Raw genomic sequence first — 18,174 nt, forward strand, 5'->3', positions numbered from 1 at the left:
CTGATCTCAGTACTGGAGACATTACTACAGGAGAGGACTAGGAAGTGTCTCCTCTACATCACTGTCCTCCTGGAGATCTGATCTCAGTACTGGAGACATTACTACAGGAGAGGACTAGGAAGTGTCTCCTCTACCTCACTGTCCTCCTGATCTCAGCACTGGAGACATTACTACAGGTGAGGACTAGGAAGTGTCTCCTCTACCTCACTGTCCTCCTGGAGATCTGATCTCAGCACTGGAGACATTACTACAGGAGAGGACTAGGAAGTGTCTCCTCTACCTTACTGTCCTCTGGAGACCTGATCTCAGCACTGGAGACATTACTACAGGAGAGGACTAGGAAGTGTCTCCTCTACCTCACTGTCCTCTGGAGATCTGATCTCAGCACTGGAGACATTACTACAGGAGAGGACTAGGAAGTGTCTCCTCTACCTCACTGTCCTCCTGGAGATCTGATCTCAGCACTGGAGACATTACTACAGGAGAGGACTAGGAAGTGTCTCCTCTACCTCACTGTCCTCCTGGAGATCTGATCTCAGCACTGGAGACATTACTACAGGAGAGGACTAGGAAGTGTCTCCTCTACCTCACTGTCCTCCTGGAGATCTGACCTCAGTACTGGAGACATTACTACAGGAGAGGACTAGGAAGTGTCTCCTCTACCTCACTGTCCTCCTGGGGATCTGATCTCAGCACTGGAGACATTACTACAGGAGAGGACTAGGAAGTGTCTCCTCTACCTCACTGTCCTCCTGGAGATCTAATCTCAGCACTGGAGATATTACTACAGGAGAGGACTAGGAAGTGTCTCCTCTACCTTACTGTCCTCCTGGAGATCTGATCTCAGCACTGGAGACATTACTACAGATGAGAACTAGGAAGTGTCTCCTCTACCTCACTGTCCTCCTGGAGATCTGATCTCAGCACTGGAGACATTACTACAGGAGAGGACTAGGAAGTGTCTCCTCTACCTCACTGTCCTCCTGGAGATCTAATCTCAGCACTGGAGATATTACTACAGGAGAGGACTAGGAAGTGTCTCCTCTACCTTACTGTCCTCCTGGAGATCTGATCTCAGCACTGGAGACATTACTACAGGTGAGGACTAGGAAGTGTCTCCTCTACCTCACTGTCCTCCTGGAGATCTGATCTCAGTACTGGAGACATTACTACAGGTGAGGACTAGGAAGTGTCTCCTCTACCTCACTGTCCTCCTGGAGATCTGATCTCAGCACTGGAGACATTACTACAGGAGAGGACTAGGAAGTGTCTCCTCTACCTCACTGTCCTCCTGGGGATCTGATCTCAGCACTGGAGACATTACTACAGGAGAGGACTAGGAAGTGTCTCCTCTACCTCACTGTCCTCCTGGAGATCTGATCTCAGTACTGGAGACATTACTACAGGAGAGGACTAGGAAGTGTCTCCTCTACCTCACTGTCCTCCCGGAGACCTGATCTCAGCACTGGAGACATTACTACAGGAGAGGACTAGGAAGTGTCTCCTCTACCTCACTGTCCTCCTGGAGATCTGATCTCAGCACTGGAGACATTACTACAGGAGAGGACTAGGAAGTGTCTCCTCTACCTCACTGTCCTCCTGGAGATCTGATCTCAGCACTGGAGACATTACTACAGGAGAGGACTAGGAAGTGTCTCCTCTACCTCACTGTCCTCCTGGAGATCTGACCTCAGTACTGGAGACATTACTACAGGAGAGGACTAGGAAGTGTCTCCTCTACCTCACTGTCCTCCTGGGGATCTGATCTCAGCACTGGAGACATTACTACAGGTGAGGACTAGGAAGTGTCTCCTCTACCTCACTGTCCTCCTGGGGATCTGATCTCAGCACTGGAGACATTACTACAGGAGAGGACTAGGAAGTGTCTCCTCTACCTCACTGTCCTCCTGGAGACCTGATCTCAGTACTGGAGACATTACTACAGGAGAGGACTAGGAAGTGTCTCCTCTACCTCACTGTCCTCCTGGAGATCTGATCTCCGCACTGGAGAGATTACTACAGGTGAGGACTAGGAAGTGTCTCCTCTACCTCACTGTCCTCCTGGAGATCTGACCTCAGCACTGGAGACATTACTACAGGTGAGGACTAGGAAGTGTCTCCTCTACCTCACTGTCCTCCTGGGGATCTGATCTCAGCACTGGAGACATTACTACAGGAGAGGACTAGGAAGTGTCTCCTCTACCTCACTGTCCTCCTGGAGATCTGATCTCAGTACTGGAGACATTACTACAGGAGAGGACTAGGAAGTGTCTCCTCTACCTCACTGTCCTCCCGGAGACCTGATCTCAGCACTGGAGACATTACTACAGGAGAGGACTAGGAAGTGTCTCCTCTACCTCACTGTCCTCCTGGAGATCTGATCTCAGCACTGGAGACATTACTACAGGAGAGGACTAGGAAGTGTCTCCTCTACCTCACTGTCCTCCTGGAGATCTGATCTCAGCACTGGAGACATTACTACAGGAGAGGACTAGGAAGTGTCTCCTCTACCTCACTGTCCTCCTGGAGATCTGACCTCAGTACTGGAGACATTACTACAGGAGAGGACTAGGAAGTGTCTCCTCTACCTCACTGTCCTCCTGGGGATCTGATCTCAGCACTGGAGACATTACTACAGGTGAGGACTAGGAAGTGTCTCCTCTACCTCACTGTCCTCCTGGGGATCTGATCTCAGCACTGGAGACATTACTACAGGAGAGGACTAGGAAGTGTCTCCTCTACCTCACTGTCCTCCTGGAGACCTGATCTCAGTACTGGAGACATTACTACAGGAGAGGACTAGGAAGTGTCTCCTCTACCTCACTGTCCTCCTGGAGATCTGATCTCCGCACTGGAGAGATTACTACAGGTGAGGACTAGGAAGTGTCTCCTCTACCTCACTGTCCTCCTGGAGATCTGACCTCAGCACTGGAGACATTACTACAGGTGAGGACTAGGAAGTGTCTCCTCTACCTCACTGTCCTCCTGGGGATCTGATCTCAGCACTGGAGACATTACTACAGGAGAGGACTAGGAAGTGTCTCCTCTACCTCACTGTCCTCCTGGAGATCTGATCTCAGTACTGGAGACATTACTACAGGAGAGGACTAGGAAGTGTCTCCTCTACCTCACTGTCCTCCCGGAGACCTGATCTCAGCACTGGAGACATTACTACAGGAGAGGACTAGGAAGTGTCTCCTCTACCTCACTGTCCTCCTGGAGATCTGATCTCAGCACTGGAGACATTACTACAGGAGAGGACTAGGAAGTGTCTCCTCTACCTCACTGTCCTCCTGGAGATCTGATCTCAGCACTGGAGACATTACTACAGGAGAGGACTAGGAAGTGTCTCCTCTACCTCACTGTCCTCCTGGAGATCTGACCTCAGTACTGGAGACATTACTACAGGAGAGGACTAGGAAGTGTCTCCTCTACCTCACTGTCCTCCTGGGGATCTGATCTCAGCACTGGAGACATTACTACAGGTGAGGACTAGGAAGTGTCTCCTCTACCTCACTGTCCTCCTGGGGATCTGATCTCAGCACTGGAGACATTACTACAGGAGAGGACTAGGAAGTGTCTCCTCTACCTCACTGTCCTCCTGGAGACCTGATCTCAGTACTGGAGACATTACTACAGGAGAGGACTAGGAAGTGTCTCCTCTACCTCACTGTCCTCCTGGAGATCTGATCTCCGCACTGGAGAGATTACTACAGGTGAGGACTAGGAAGTGTCTCCTCTACCTCACTGTCCTCCTGGAGATCTGACCTCAGCACTGGAGACATTACTACAGGTGAGGACTAGGAAGTGTCTCCTCTACCTCACTGTCCTCCTGGGGATCTGATCTCAGCACTGGAGACATTACTACAGGAGAGGACTAGGAAGTGTCTCCTCTACCTCACTGTCCTCCTGGAGATCTGATCTCAGCACTGGACACCATGTAAATACAATACAGTTGACAAAGTTATATTTACCAGGAGACGTGCAAATAAAGCATGTGGGGACGGCAGGTCCACTGTGAACACAAAATGAAAATCAATTACATGAGTTTTGCAGGTGAACAGTTCGTGACCAGAAGAAATAAGGAGTGTAGAAGACATAGACAGTAGAGGTCATACGAGGTGTAATCTGGATATCATGTCGGATGGAGGTGCCCACCATTCACGTTGTAGTTTATGAGGAACCCCTCCACGCCTTCTTCTTGCTTTTTCTGACCCAGATGCACCAGGCTCTTACAGACAGGAGTCAGAGCATCAGTGAACTGTATGGGGACCACAAACTCCAGGAGGTAGGGCCACAAGATCTGAAACATGGGAGACGAGCTGTGAGGGGCATATTAACCACGTCTCTAGAAGCCACTGTACACCAGCCGCCATGTGTATACGGCCCTAGAACGAGTATAGGCAAGGCGTGGAAGCGGTGGTCGCTGTACAGAGAGGACTCACGTTAGTCATACGCTCCACAGTGGTGCTGATCAGGTACAGGGTGTTGATACTGATACGTCTCACACTTTCTTCTGTGACTTCTTCGTATTCGGAGTTCTGCCGCCGCAGCTGCTAAGGATGAACAGAAGATTAATACCGTCAGTAGCTGCCATCATGGTATGACCCGCAGAGGCCGGACGCTCAGGACCGGTGTGGAGACAAGTGAAGGACAGGCTGGATATGGCCCAGTTACGACACATGGCCCAGATATGGCCCAGTTGGTTATGAACATGGAATCATCCGGAGCATGCTAGGGGTTATAGTTACAGAACAGCCGAGTCATAGACTGTGACCAATAGGATTCAGGGTCTCAAATGTCAATATCTGAAAACCCGTCCTATGCGGAGCCTAGAAGTGAGTGGCTCGGAGTACTGGATCACAGCAAACGCCACACGGCCATTATCACATATTTATGACATACAGACCGTGTCAGCCGTGGCCTGGAAACCATCTTACCGTACTCTCAGGCGATATACAGCACAGCCGGATGATATAGTCCAGCATGACCTCTGCCCCGGCCTGCTCCAGGTAGCCGTGGTGTGCCATAGTACTGATCAGCTGCACCATCGCTTTCCTCACCTGCCGGAAAAGGTACGGAAGACGGGGGACACATGAGACAGAGGCCGGAGAAACCACACACACACACACACACACACACAGAGACAGAGGCCAGAGAAACACCACACACACACACACACACACACACCCCGAGACAGAGGCCAGAGAAACACCACACACACACACACACACACCCCGAGACAGAGGCCAGAGAAACACCACACACACACACACACACACACCCCGAGACAGAGGCCAGAGAAACACCCCACACACACACACACACACACACACACACACACCCCGAGACAGAGGCCGGAGAAACCACACACACACACACACACACCCCGAGACAGAGGCCAGAGAAACCACACACACACACACACACACCCCGAGACAGAGGCCAGAGAAACCACACACACACACCCCGAGACAGAGGCCAGAGAAACACCACACACACCCCGAGACAGAGGCCAGAGAAACACCCCACACACACACACACACACACACACACACACACACACACCCCGAGACAGAGGCCGGAGAAACCACACAGACACACACACACCCCGAGACAGAGGCCAGAGAAACCACACACACACACACACACACACACACACACACCCCGAGACAGAGGCCAGAGAAACCACACACACACACACACACCCCGAGACAGAGGCCAGAGAAACCACACACACACACACACACACACACCCCGAGACAGAGGCCAGAGAAACCACACACACACACACACACACACACACACCCCGAGACAGAGGCCAGAGAAACCACACACACACACACACACCCCGAGACAGAGGCCAGAGAAACCACACACACACACACACACACACACACCCCGAGACAGAGGCCAGAGAAACCACACACACACACCCCGAGACAGAGGCCAGAGAAACCACACACACACACACACACACACCCCGAGACAGAGGCCAGAGAAACCACACACACACACACACCCCCCGAGACAGAGGCCAGAGAAACCACACACACACACACACACACACACACACCCCGAGACAGAGGCCAGAGAAACCACACACACACACACACCCCGAGACAGAGGCCAGAGAAACCACACACACACACACACACACACACACACCCCGAGACAGAGGCCAGAGAAACCACACACACACACACACACACACCGAGACAGAGGCCGGAGAAACCACACACACACACACACCGAGACAGAGGCCGGGGAAACCACACAGACACACACCCAGAGGCCGGAGAAACCACACAGACACCCCGAGACAGAGGCCAGAGAAACCACACAGACACCCCGAGACAGAGGCCAGAGAAACACCACACACACACACACACACACACACACACCCCCCGAGACAGAGGCCGGAGAAACCACACACACAGACACACACACCCCGAGACAGAGGCCGGAGAAACCACACACACACCCCGAGACAGAGGCCGGAGAAACCACACACACACCCCGAGACAGAGGCCGGAGAAACCACACACACAGACACACACACCCCGAGACAGAGGCCAGAGAAACCACACACACACACACACACACACACACACACACACCCCGAGACAGAGGCCAGAGAAACCACACACACACCGAGACAGAGGCCGGGGAAACCACACACACACACACACACACCCCGAGACAGAGGCCGGAGAAACCACACACACACACACACACACCGAGACAGAGGCCGGAGAAACCACACACACACACACACACACACACCGAGACAGAGGCCGGAGAAACCACACAGACACACACACACACACACACACACACACACACACACACCCCGAGACAGAGGCCAGAGAAACCACACACACACACCCCGAGACAGAGGCCAGAGAAACCACACACACACACACACACACACACCCCCCGAGACAGAGGCCGGAGAAACCACACACACACACACACCCCGAGACAGAGGCCAGAGAAACCACACACACACCGAGACAGAGGCCGGGGAAACCACACACACACACACACACACACACACACCGAGACAGAGGCCGGGGAAACCACACACACACCCCGAGACAGAGGCCGGGGAAACCACACACACACACACCCCGAGACAGAGGCCAGAGAAACCACACACACACCGAGACAGAGGCCGGGGAAACCACACACACACACACACACACACACCGAGACAGAGGCCGGGGAAACCACACAAACACACACACACACCCCGAGACAGAGGCCGGGGAAACCACACACACACACACACCCCGAGACAGAGGCCAGAGAAACCACACACACACCGAGACAGAGGCCGGGGAAACCACACAAACACACACACACACACACCCCGAGACAGAGGCCGGGGAAACCACACACACACACACACACCCCGAGACAGAGGCCGGAGAAACCACACAGACACACACACACACACACCGAGACAGAGGCCGGAGAAACCACACACACACACACACACACACACACACACCCCGAGACAGAGGCCAGAGAAACCACACACACACACCGAGACAGAGGCCGGGGAAACCACACACACACACACACACACACACCCCGAGACAGAGGCCGGAGAAACCACACAGACACACACACACCCCGAGACAGAGGCCAGAGAAACCACACACACACACACACACACACACACACACACACACCCCGAGACAGAGGCCAGAGAAACCACACACACACACACACACACACACACACACACACACACACCGAGACAGAGGCCAGGGAAACCACACACACACACACCCACACCCCGAGACAGAGGCCGGAGAAACCACACACACACACACACCGAGACAGAGGCCGGGGAAACCACACACACACACACACACACACACACCCCGAGACAGAGGCCGGAGAAACCACACAGACACACACACACCCCGAGACAGAGGCCAGAGAAACCACACACACACACACACACACACCCCGAGACAGAGGCCAGAGAAACCACACACACACACACACACACCGAGACAGAGGCCGGGGAAACCACACACACACACACACACACACACCGAGACAGAGGCCAGAGAAACCACACACACACACACACCCCGAGACAGAGGCCGGAGAAACCACACACACACACACACACACACACACACACACACACACACCCCGAGACAGAGGCCAGAGAAACCACACACACACACACACACCCACACACACCCACACACACACACACACACACCCCGAGACAGAGGCCGGAGAAACCACACAGACACACACACACCCCGAGACAGAGGCCAGAGAAACCACACACACACACACACACACACACACACACACACACACACCCCGAGACAGAGGCCAGAGAAACCACACACACACACACACACACACACCGAGACAGAGGCCGGGGAAACCACACACACACACACACACACACACACACACACCGAGACAGAGGCCGGAGAAACCATACACACACACACACACACACACACACACACACCGAGACAGAGGCCGGGGAAACCACACACACACACACACACACACACACACCGAGACAGAGGCCAGAGAAACCATACACACACACACCCAGAGGCCAGAGAAACCACACACACACACACACACACACAGACACACACACACCCCGAGACAAGAGGCCAGAGAAACCACACACACACACACACACACACACACACCCCGAGACAGAGGCCAGAGAAACCACACACACACACACACACACCCCGAGACAGAGGCCAGAGAAACCACACACACACACACACACCCCGAGACAGAGGCCAGAGAAACCACACACACACACACACACCCCGAGACAGAGGCCAGAGAAACCACACACACACACACACACCCCGAGACAGAGGCCGGAGAAACCACACACACACACACACACACACACACACACACACCCCGAGACAGAGGCCAGAGAAACCACACACACACACACACACACCCCGAGACAGAGGCCAGAGAAACCACACACACACACACACACACCCCGAGACAGAGGCCAGAGAAACCACACACACACACACACACACCCCGAGACAGAGGCCAGAGAAACCACACACACACACCCCGAGACAGAGGCCAGAGAAACCACACACACACACACACACACACACACACACCCCGAGACAGAGGCCGGAGAAACCACACACACACACACACACCCCGAGACAGAGGCCAGAGAAACCACACACACACACACACACACACACCCCGAGACAGAGGCCAGAGAAACCACACACACACACACACACACACACCGAGACAGAGGCCGGAGAAACCACACACACACACCGAGACAGAGGCCGGGGAAACCACACAGACACACACCCAGAGGCCGGAGAAACCACACAGACACCCCGAGACAGAGGCCAGAGAAACACCACACACACACACCCCGAGACAGAGGCCGGAGAAACACCACACACACACACACACACACACACACACACACACACACACACACCCCCCGAGACAGAGGCCGGAGAAACCACACACACAGACACACACACCCCGAGACAGAGGCCGGAGAAACCACACACACACCCCGAGACAGAGGCCGGAGAAACCACACACACAGACACACACACCCCGAGACAGAGGCCAGAGAAACCACACACACACACACACACACACACACACACACACACACCCCGAGACAGAGGCCAGAGAAACCACACACACACCGAGACAGAGGCCGGGGAAACCACACACACACACACACCCCGAGACAGAGGCCGGAGAAACCACACACACACACACACACACACAGACAGAGGCCGGAGAAACCACACACACACACACACACACACACACACACACACCGAGACAGAGGCCGGAGAAACCACACAGACACACACACACACACACACACACACCCCGAGACAGAGGCCAGAGAAACCACACACACACACCCCGAGACAGAGGCCAGAGAAACCACACACACACACACACACACACACACACCCCCCGAGACAGAGGCCGGAGAAACCACACACACACACACACACCCCGAGACAGAGGCCAGAGAAACCACACACACACCGAGACAGAGGCCGGGGAAACCACACACACACACACACACACACACACACACACCGAGACAGAGGCCGGGGAAACCACACACACACACACACACACACACACACACACCCCGAGACAGAGGCCGGGGAAACCACACACACACACACCCCGAGACAGAGGCCAGAGAAACCACACACACACCGAGACAGAGGCCGGGGAAACCACACACACACACACACACACACACACACCGAGACAGAGGCCGGGGAAACCACACAAACACACACACACACACACACCCCGAGACAGAGGCCGGGGAAACCACACACACACACACCCCGAGACAGAGGCCAGAGAAACCACACACACACCGAGACAGAGGCCGGGGAAACCACACACACACACACACACACACACCGAGACAGAGGCCGGGGAAACCACACAAACACACACACACACACACCCCGAGACAGAGGCCGGGGAAACCATACACACACACACACACCCCGAGACAGAGGCCGGAGAAACCACACAGACACACACACACACACCGAGACAGAGGCCGGAGAAACCACACACACACACACACACACACACACACCCCGAGACAGAGGCCAGAGAAACCACACACACACACACACCGAGACAGAGGCCGGGGAAACCACACACACACACACACACCCCGAGACAGAGGCCGGAGAAACCACACAGACACACACACACACCCCGAGACAGAGGCCGGAGAAACCACACAGACACACACACACACCCCGAGACAGAGGCCGGAGAAACCACACACACACACACACACACCCCGAGACAGAGGCCGGAGAAACCACACAGACACACACACACCCCGAGACAGAGGCCAGAGAAACCACACACACACACACACACACACACACCCCGAGACAGAGGCCAGAGAAACCACACACACACACACACACACACACACACACACCGAGACAGAGGCCGGGGAAACCACACACACACACACCCACACCCCGAGACAGAGGCCGGAGAAACCACACACACACACACACCGAGACAGAGGCCGGGGAAACCACACACACACACACACACACACACACACACCCCGAGACAGAGGCCAGAGAAACCACACAGACACACACACACCCCGAGACAGAGGCCAGAGAAACCACACACACACACACACACACACACACACACACCCCGAGACAGAGGCCAGAGAAACCACACACACACACACACACACCGAGACAGAGGCCGGGGAAACCACACACACACACACACACACACCGAGACAGAGGCCAGAGAAACCACACACACACACACACCCCGAGACAGAGGCCGGAGAAACCACACACACACACACACACACACACACACACACACCCCGAGACAGAGGCCAGAGAAACCACACACACACACACACACACACCCACACACACACACCCCGAGACAGAGGCCGGAGAAACCACACAGACACACACACACCCCGAGACAGAGGCCAGAGAAACCACACACACACACACACACACACACACACCCCGAGACAGAGGCCAGAGAAACCACACACACACACACACACACACACACCGAGACAGAGGCCGGGGAAACCACACACACACACACACACACACACACACACACACCGAGACAGAGGCCGGAGAAACCATACACACACACACACACACACACCGAGACAGAGGCCGGGGAAACCACACACACACACACACACACACACACACCGAGACAGAGGCCAGAGAAACCATACACACACACACCCAGAGGCCAGAGAAACCACACACACACACACACACACACACAGACACACACACACCCCGAGACAAGAGGCCAGAGAAACCACACACACACACACACACACACACCCCGAGACAGAGGCCGGAGAAACCACACACACACACACACACACCCCGAGACAGAGGCCGGAGAAACCACACACACACACACACACACACACACACAATGACGGGCTGTGGTTCGGACACTCACCCGGTTGTTGCTGTCCTGGAGCGGTTGTCTGACAGCTGTAAGAATCAGCGGCTTTTTTACTTCCATCAAAGATGCTGAAATCCAAGAAAAGTCAATAAATCGGATTAGACCGTCGTCTTCCTGCCCGTCCCCCCGGCAGCTCAGGTATAAACATACAGCCTGAGAATCCATGGCTCTAGAAACTCTAGAAGACCTCTGCTTTTTTCAGTGAATTAGAACAATCTTCTTTACATCCAGGGATTGAAAACCCCTCCTGAACTAGTCCTGCACACACAGCTGACCCGCCGGCTCTGAACATGGCAGGGCAGGCGGGTTCTCAGCATCTGCCTGTACAGAAGGAAGGTTTCATTCACTGGCAGAAAGCAGAGATCTTAAACATGGTGAGGAATTTAAACAAATTGGGAGCTGCATCAATAGTGTATGACAGGTGGAGCAGTGGTCTAAGGCAACCAAGCTCCATTTTCAGAGGTCCTTTGGCAAATAGAAGCTGAAATCTGGCTGAGCGGGCGACTGCTCCACCTCTACATAAAGCTCCTCCAGCGACTATTCACAGACATTACTTTCTACAAGGAAGCCGCGTTGTGTGCGGGAGACGGACCGACCCTTCAAGCATTACAGCTGGTCATCCGTACAATAACCTGGTAACCTATGGTGGGCAGAGGCTCCGCACCCCTCCCCCGCTCAGGCTTGTACTGATCAGCCCCCTGCCCCGGATTACCTGCAGAGTTAATGACTTGCTTCAGGATTATCAGGGTCCCCACACGCACTTTGGGGTTATTGGCCTCCAGTTTGGGGAGCAGATACGACAGCAGGTGATCTGGAAAAGAGGAGGCTGCAGGACAGAGGAATGGAGGTTACTATGAAGATCACTGCCCGTCATTGTACCCTGCACCCCCTGACTAACCCGAAGAGCCGCTGCCTGGTCTCTGTACCCAGTCTACATGCACTCCGACCTCATAAAAAAGTCAGTCCAGGCAAACCTGATCCACTGGGAAGGACAGGCCCGGAGGGGGTGGAGCATGACAGAGTCCAGAGTGAATATCCTGGTGTCATGCTCCGCCCCCTCAGGACCTGCACTAGGCATTACACAGCAGATCACTTTTGCCTGGATTTTTCCTTTAGAAGACTTAGAACGGTTCCCTTGGCGGATCCTGTGGTTATAATTCTCCCTATGCAAAGAAATTTAATATGAAGAAGATCGGGTGAGATGTGAATTCCGAGAAATCCCAATGTCAGGCGCCAAAGTGACCGGTCATGTGACGCTTTATAACTGATCTCGAGAATATTCATTATACTAAGAAAAAAAGCCGCCAGCGTCCGAATCGGACAGACCCGACTTGTAGATTCACCACCAACATTGCACACGCAACGCTTTAACCCCCGTGTGGCAGAGGACCCCCTTCCCGTGTGGCAGAGGACCCCCCCCCCCCCGTGTGGCAGAGGACCCCCCCCCTCCCGTGTGGCAGAGGACCCCCCCCCTCCCGTGTGGCAGAGGAGACCCCACCCTCACCCGTGTGGCAGAGGACCCCCCCCCCCACCCGTGTGGCAGAGGACCCACCCCCTCCCGTGTGGCAGAGGAGACCCCACCCCCACCCGTGTGGCAGAGGAGACCCCACCCCCACCCGTGTGGCAGAGGACCCCCCCCCACCCGTGTGGCAGAGGACCCACCCCCCCCCCGTGTGGCAGAGGACCCCCCCCCACCCGTGTGGCAGAGACCCCCCCCCCCCACCCGTGTGGCAGAGACCCCACCCCCCCGTGTGGCAGAGGACCCCCCCCCCCCGTTGTTTTGTCCACCGAACTCCCTATTGCACTTTTTACATGCGGATCCGTATTGTGGTTTAAATAGAAGTTCTGAGAACACTTTCCTCGGACTGTCCCTTCTACTAATGACCTAATGTGGATTTTCAGCATTTTATGGTAGACAGGCAGCAAATAGAAAGACAGAAGAGAAGAATCCCAGAACTCCAGAATAAGAAGCGCTCTCCCCCTTACCGAGCACCGTGAAGCAGCGGAGAACCTCGTTGCGATTCCTCACCAGCATCTGTGTTGGCGCTTCCATAGAGGAGCAGATCTGCAGGCAGAAAACATGGAGGCCTCAGCGACAGGAGGTGGATACAGGGGTCCCTCGTACACAGCACCTGCACACTGGGGGTCCTACTGCGTAAGGGGCAAACCTGTGCTGGATTATTAGCTGCTGCCAGAGGAGTCTAAAGAGGGATAACGGGGGGTCTGTCAGCCACTTATCCCCCTACTATCGCAGCAGACACGGATGCGCAGACGCTCTGACCGTACAACCGTCAGCACAGCAATAGTCAAGGCTTATGGCCGGCTTTACCCCAACAGGACATGTCGTGGCATGGAGGGAGGGCTCTGTATAAACCGAAATCACTGCCCCCCCCCCCATATACTCAGGGTTTCTTCGTTAATCATTCAATAAGGAGTGAAAAGTAAATCTGCAGCAATCAACAGTAATCTGCTTTATCCCAATTGCAGCGAAATAGTCATCGACTGAATGATGGAGACTGCACGGCCGGCTCTGACCTCACCTGGGTGTGCAGCACTGACAGCACAGAGTCTATCTGAGGCTCCAGCGTCCGACTCTCATTACACACCGCGCTCTCCAGGATCTGACACAAGCTCTGAAAAGAAGAAAACAGGAACACCATGAGCTGGAACCAGGAGAGAAAGAAGAGAAAAGAAGAAGAAGAGAAAAGAAGGAGAATAGAGAAAGAAAAAGAAAGAAAAAGAGAAGCGAACATCCCAGGAGGGGAGAGTAACGAGAGAAGAGGACGTCCCAGGAGAGTAAAAAGGACACCCAGGAGAGTAAAGAGAAAAGAGAGAAGGAGAGGACGTCCCAGGAGAGTAAAGAGAAAAGAGAGAAGGAGAGGACGTCCCAGGAGAGTAAAGAGAAAAGAGAGAAGGAGAGGACGTCCCAGGAGAGTAAAGAGAAAAGAGAGAAGGAGAGGACGTCCCAGGAGAGTAAAGAGAAAAGAGAGAAGGCGAGGACGTCCCAGGAGAGTAAAGAGAAAAGAGAGAAGGCGAGGACGTCCCAGGAGAGTAAAGAGAAAAGAGAGAAGGCGAGGACGTCCCAGGAGAGTAAAGAGAAAAGAGAGAAGGAGAGGACGTCCCAGGAGAGTAAAGAGAAAAGAGAGAAGGAGAGGACGTCCCAGGAGAGTAAAGAGAAAAGAGAGAAGGAGAGGACGTCCCAGGAGAGTAAAGAGAAAAGAGAGAAGGAGAGGACGTCCCAGGAGAGTAAAGAGAAAAGAGAGAAGGAGAGGACGTCCCAGGAGAGTAAGGAGAAAAGAGAGAAGGAGAGGACGTCCCAGGAGAGTAAAGAGAAAAGAGAGAAGGAGAGGACGTCCCAGGAGAGTAAAGAGAAAAGAGAGAAGGAGAGGACGTCCCAGGAGAGTAAAGAGAAAAGAGAGAAGGAGAGGACGTCCCAGGAGAGTAAGGAGAAAAGAGAGAAGGAGAGGACGTCCCAGGAGAGTAAAGAGAAAAGAGAGAAGGAGAGGACGTCCCAGGAGAGTAAAGGATGAAGTGGAGGCAAGGAAGTAAAGTAGGAAAAAGAATGAGACAGAGCGCAAGACAGACACACAGAAGAAAGATGAAAGGAGGAGAGGACATCCTGGGAAAGTTAAGAAAGAAGAGGAGAGAGGAGGGGAAAAAAAGAAAAAGAAGGATGTCCGGGGGGAGTAAAGAGGGTCTCCATGTGATCACACAGTGCGGAGATCGTGCGCTCACCTTAGTCACAAAGAAAGGCTCCACATTCTTCTTATACAGGGATAAGATGCCGGGGAGGAGCCGGGCAAGTTGTTCTTCCAGCTTTTCATTGGGAAGTAAGTGACTCAAAGGACCGAGCGCCTCAACCACAGCGAGCCTGACCTGCAGGGGGGGACATGGGGTCAGGACGGGAACGTCAGTCACGGAGCGGGTGGCACAGTTTCGGGGAGATTGTGCCGTGTCTGTTGCTGGAAGATTTCTAAACTCGTGTGGGAGATGATACAGACCCTGACCATCCATATGGATCTGTGTAGACCTATATTGTGCAGCATATAGTGCGGCGCTACACTCATGTAGCAGAGTCCGGAGTATATTATAAGGACAGCGGCCGGGCTGCAACCTCTCACCTTGGACTCGCGGTTCTGCAGCCAGTTATTGAACAGGACATCATAGGCGTTGAAGAGGTCACTGGAGAAGGTGTCTTTCCTCACGGTGGGGTCCGGAGCCTTGTCCAGGTTAGCGAGATACTCCTGAATACTCTCACTGAAGTGCTGCAGGGCTGAGGCAAGAAGAGAGGTCAAAGTGAGAGGCAGAGCCTGCGTGTCCCCACATGTAACCCCACCCCGCGCGTGTCCCCGCATGTAACCCCGCGCGTGTCCCCGCATGTAACCCCGCGCGTGTCCCCACATGTAACCCCGCCCCCCCCCGCGTGTCCCCACATGTAACCCCACCCCCCCCCCGCGTGTCCCCACATGTAACCCCGCCCCCCCACATGTAACCCCACCCCGCGTCCCCGCATGTAACCCCGCGCGTGTCCCCGCATGTAACCCCGCGCGTGTCCCCGCATGTAACCCCGCGCGTGTCCCCGCATGTAACCCCGCGCGTGTCCCCGCGTGTCCCCACATGTAACCCCACCCCCCCCCCCCGCGTGTCCCCACATGTAACCCCACCCCCCCCCCCCCGCGTGTCCCCACATGTAACCCCACCCCCCCCCCCGCGTGTCCCCACATGTAACCCCGCCCCCCCACGTGTCCCCACATGTAACCCCGCCCCCCCCCGCGTGTCCCCACATGTAACCCCGCGCGTGTCCCCACATGTGCGGGTTAGTAGTAGTGCAGTGTATATGGCTGCAGTAAATATGCAGTGCGGGGTAGTAGTAGTGCTGTGTATATGGCTGCAGTATATATACAGTGCAGGGTAGTAGTAGTGCAGTGTATACGGCTGCAGTATATATACAGTGCGGGGTAGTAGTAGTGCTGTGTATATGGCTGCAGTATATATACAGTGTGGGGTAGTAGTGCAGTGTATACGGCTGCAGTATATATACAGTGCGGGGTAGTAGTAGTGCAGTGTATATGGCTGCAGTATTTATACAGTGCGGGGTAGTAGTAGTGCAGTGTATATGGCTGCAGTATATATACAGTGCGGGGTAGTAGTAGTGCAGTGTATAGGGCTGCAGTATATATACAGTGTGGGGTAGTAGTAGTGCAGTGTATATGGCTGCAGTATATATACAGTGCGGGGTAGTAGTAGTGCTGTGTATATGGCTGCAGTATATATACAGTGCGGGGTAGTAGTAGTGCAGTGTATATGGCTGCAGTATATATACAGTGCGGGGTAGTAGTAGTGCAGTGTATATGGCTGCAGTATATATACAGTGCGGGGTAGTAGTAGTGCAGTGTATATGGCTGCAGTATATATACAGTGCGGGGTAGTAGTAGTGCTGTGTATATGGCTGCAGTATATATACAGTGCGGGGTAGTAGTAGTGCAGTGTATATGGCTGCAGTATTTATACAGTGCGGGGTAGTAGTAGTGCAGTGTATATGGCTGCAGTATATATACAGTGCGGGGTAGTAGTAGTGCTGTGTATATGGCTGCAGTATATATACAGTGCGGGGTAGTAGTGCAGTGTATATGGCTGCAGTATATATACAGTGCGGGGTAGTAGTGCAGTGTATATGGCTGCAGTATATATACAGTGCGCGGTAGTAGTAGTGCAGTGTATATGGCTGCAGTATATATACAGTGCGGGGTAGTAGTAGTGCAGTGTATATGGCTGCAGTATATATACAGTGCGGGTAGTAGTAGTGCAGTGTATATGGCTGCAGTATATATACAGTGCGGGGTAGTAGTAGTGCTGTGTATATGGCTGCAGTATATATACAGTGCGGGGTAGTAGTAGTGCAGTGTATATGGCTGCAGTATATATACAGTGCGGGGTAGTAGTAGTGCAGTGTATATGGCTGCAGTATATATACAGTGCGGGGTAGTAGTAGTGCTGTGTATATGGCTGCAGTATATATACAGTGCGGGGTAGTAGTAGTGCAGTGTATATGGCTGCAGTATATATACAGTGCGGGGTAGTAGTAGTGCAGTGTATATGGCTGCAGTATATATA

At 53.9% G+C, this 18,174-nt stretch overlaps 1 protein-coding gene across 4 annotated transcripts in view; it reads right to left on the reverse strand.

Annotated features, from left to right (window-relative positions):
* MROH1 (maestro heat like repeat family member 1) overlaps nt 1–18,174 on the reverse strand; it is an 83,205-nt gene that overhangs the window by 51,479 nt on the left and 13,552 nt on the right. For 3 of the 4 annotated variants that reach the window (XM_075849012.1, XM_075849011.1, XM_075849009.1), the window contains exons 5-14: nt 16,182–16,333; nt 15,796–15,936; nt 14,601–14,693; nt 14,047–14,125; nt 12,773–12,886; nt 12,055–12,128; nt 4,941–5,063; nt 4,446–4,556; nt 4,159–4,303; nt 3,975–4,015 (exon numbers count right to left, since the gene is read on the reverse strand). In XM_075849012.1, the coding sequence (XP_075705127.1) occupies nt 3,975–4,015; nt 4,159–4,303; nt 4,446–4,556; nt 4,941–5,063; nt 12,055–12,128; nt 12,773–12,886; nt 14,047–14,125; nt 14,601–14,693; nt 15,796–15,936; nt 16,182–16,333 (1,073 nt within the window). The remainder of the gene's footprint in view (nt 1–3,974; nt 4,016–4,158; nt 4,304–4,445; nt 4,557–4,940; nt 5,064–12,054; nt 12,129–12,772; nt 12,887–14,046; nt 14,126–14,600; nt 14,694–15,795; nt 15,937–16,181; nt 16,334–18,174) is intronic. The other variant, XM_075849010.1, reaches the window with a different exon arrangement.

Source organism: Rhinoderma darwinii, unplaced genomic scaffold, assembly GCF_050947455.1.
Source record: "Rhinoderma darwinii isolate aRhiDar2 unplaced genomic scaffold, aRhiDar2.hap1 Scaffold_620, whole genome shotgun sequence".
NCBI lineage: Eukaryota > Metazoa > Chordata > Amphibia > Anura > Rhinodermatidae > Rhinoderma > Rhinoderma darwinii.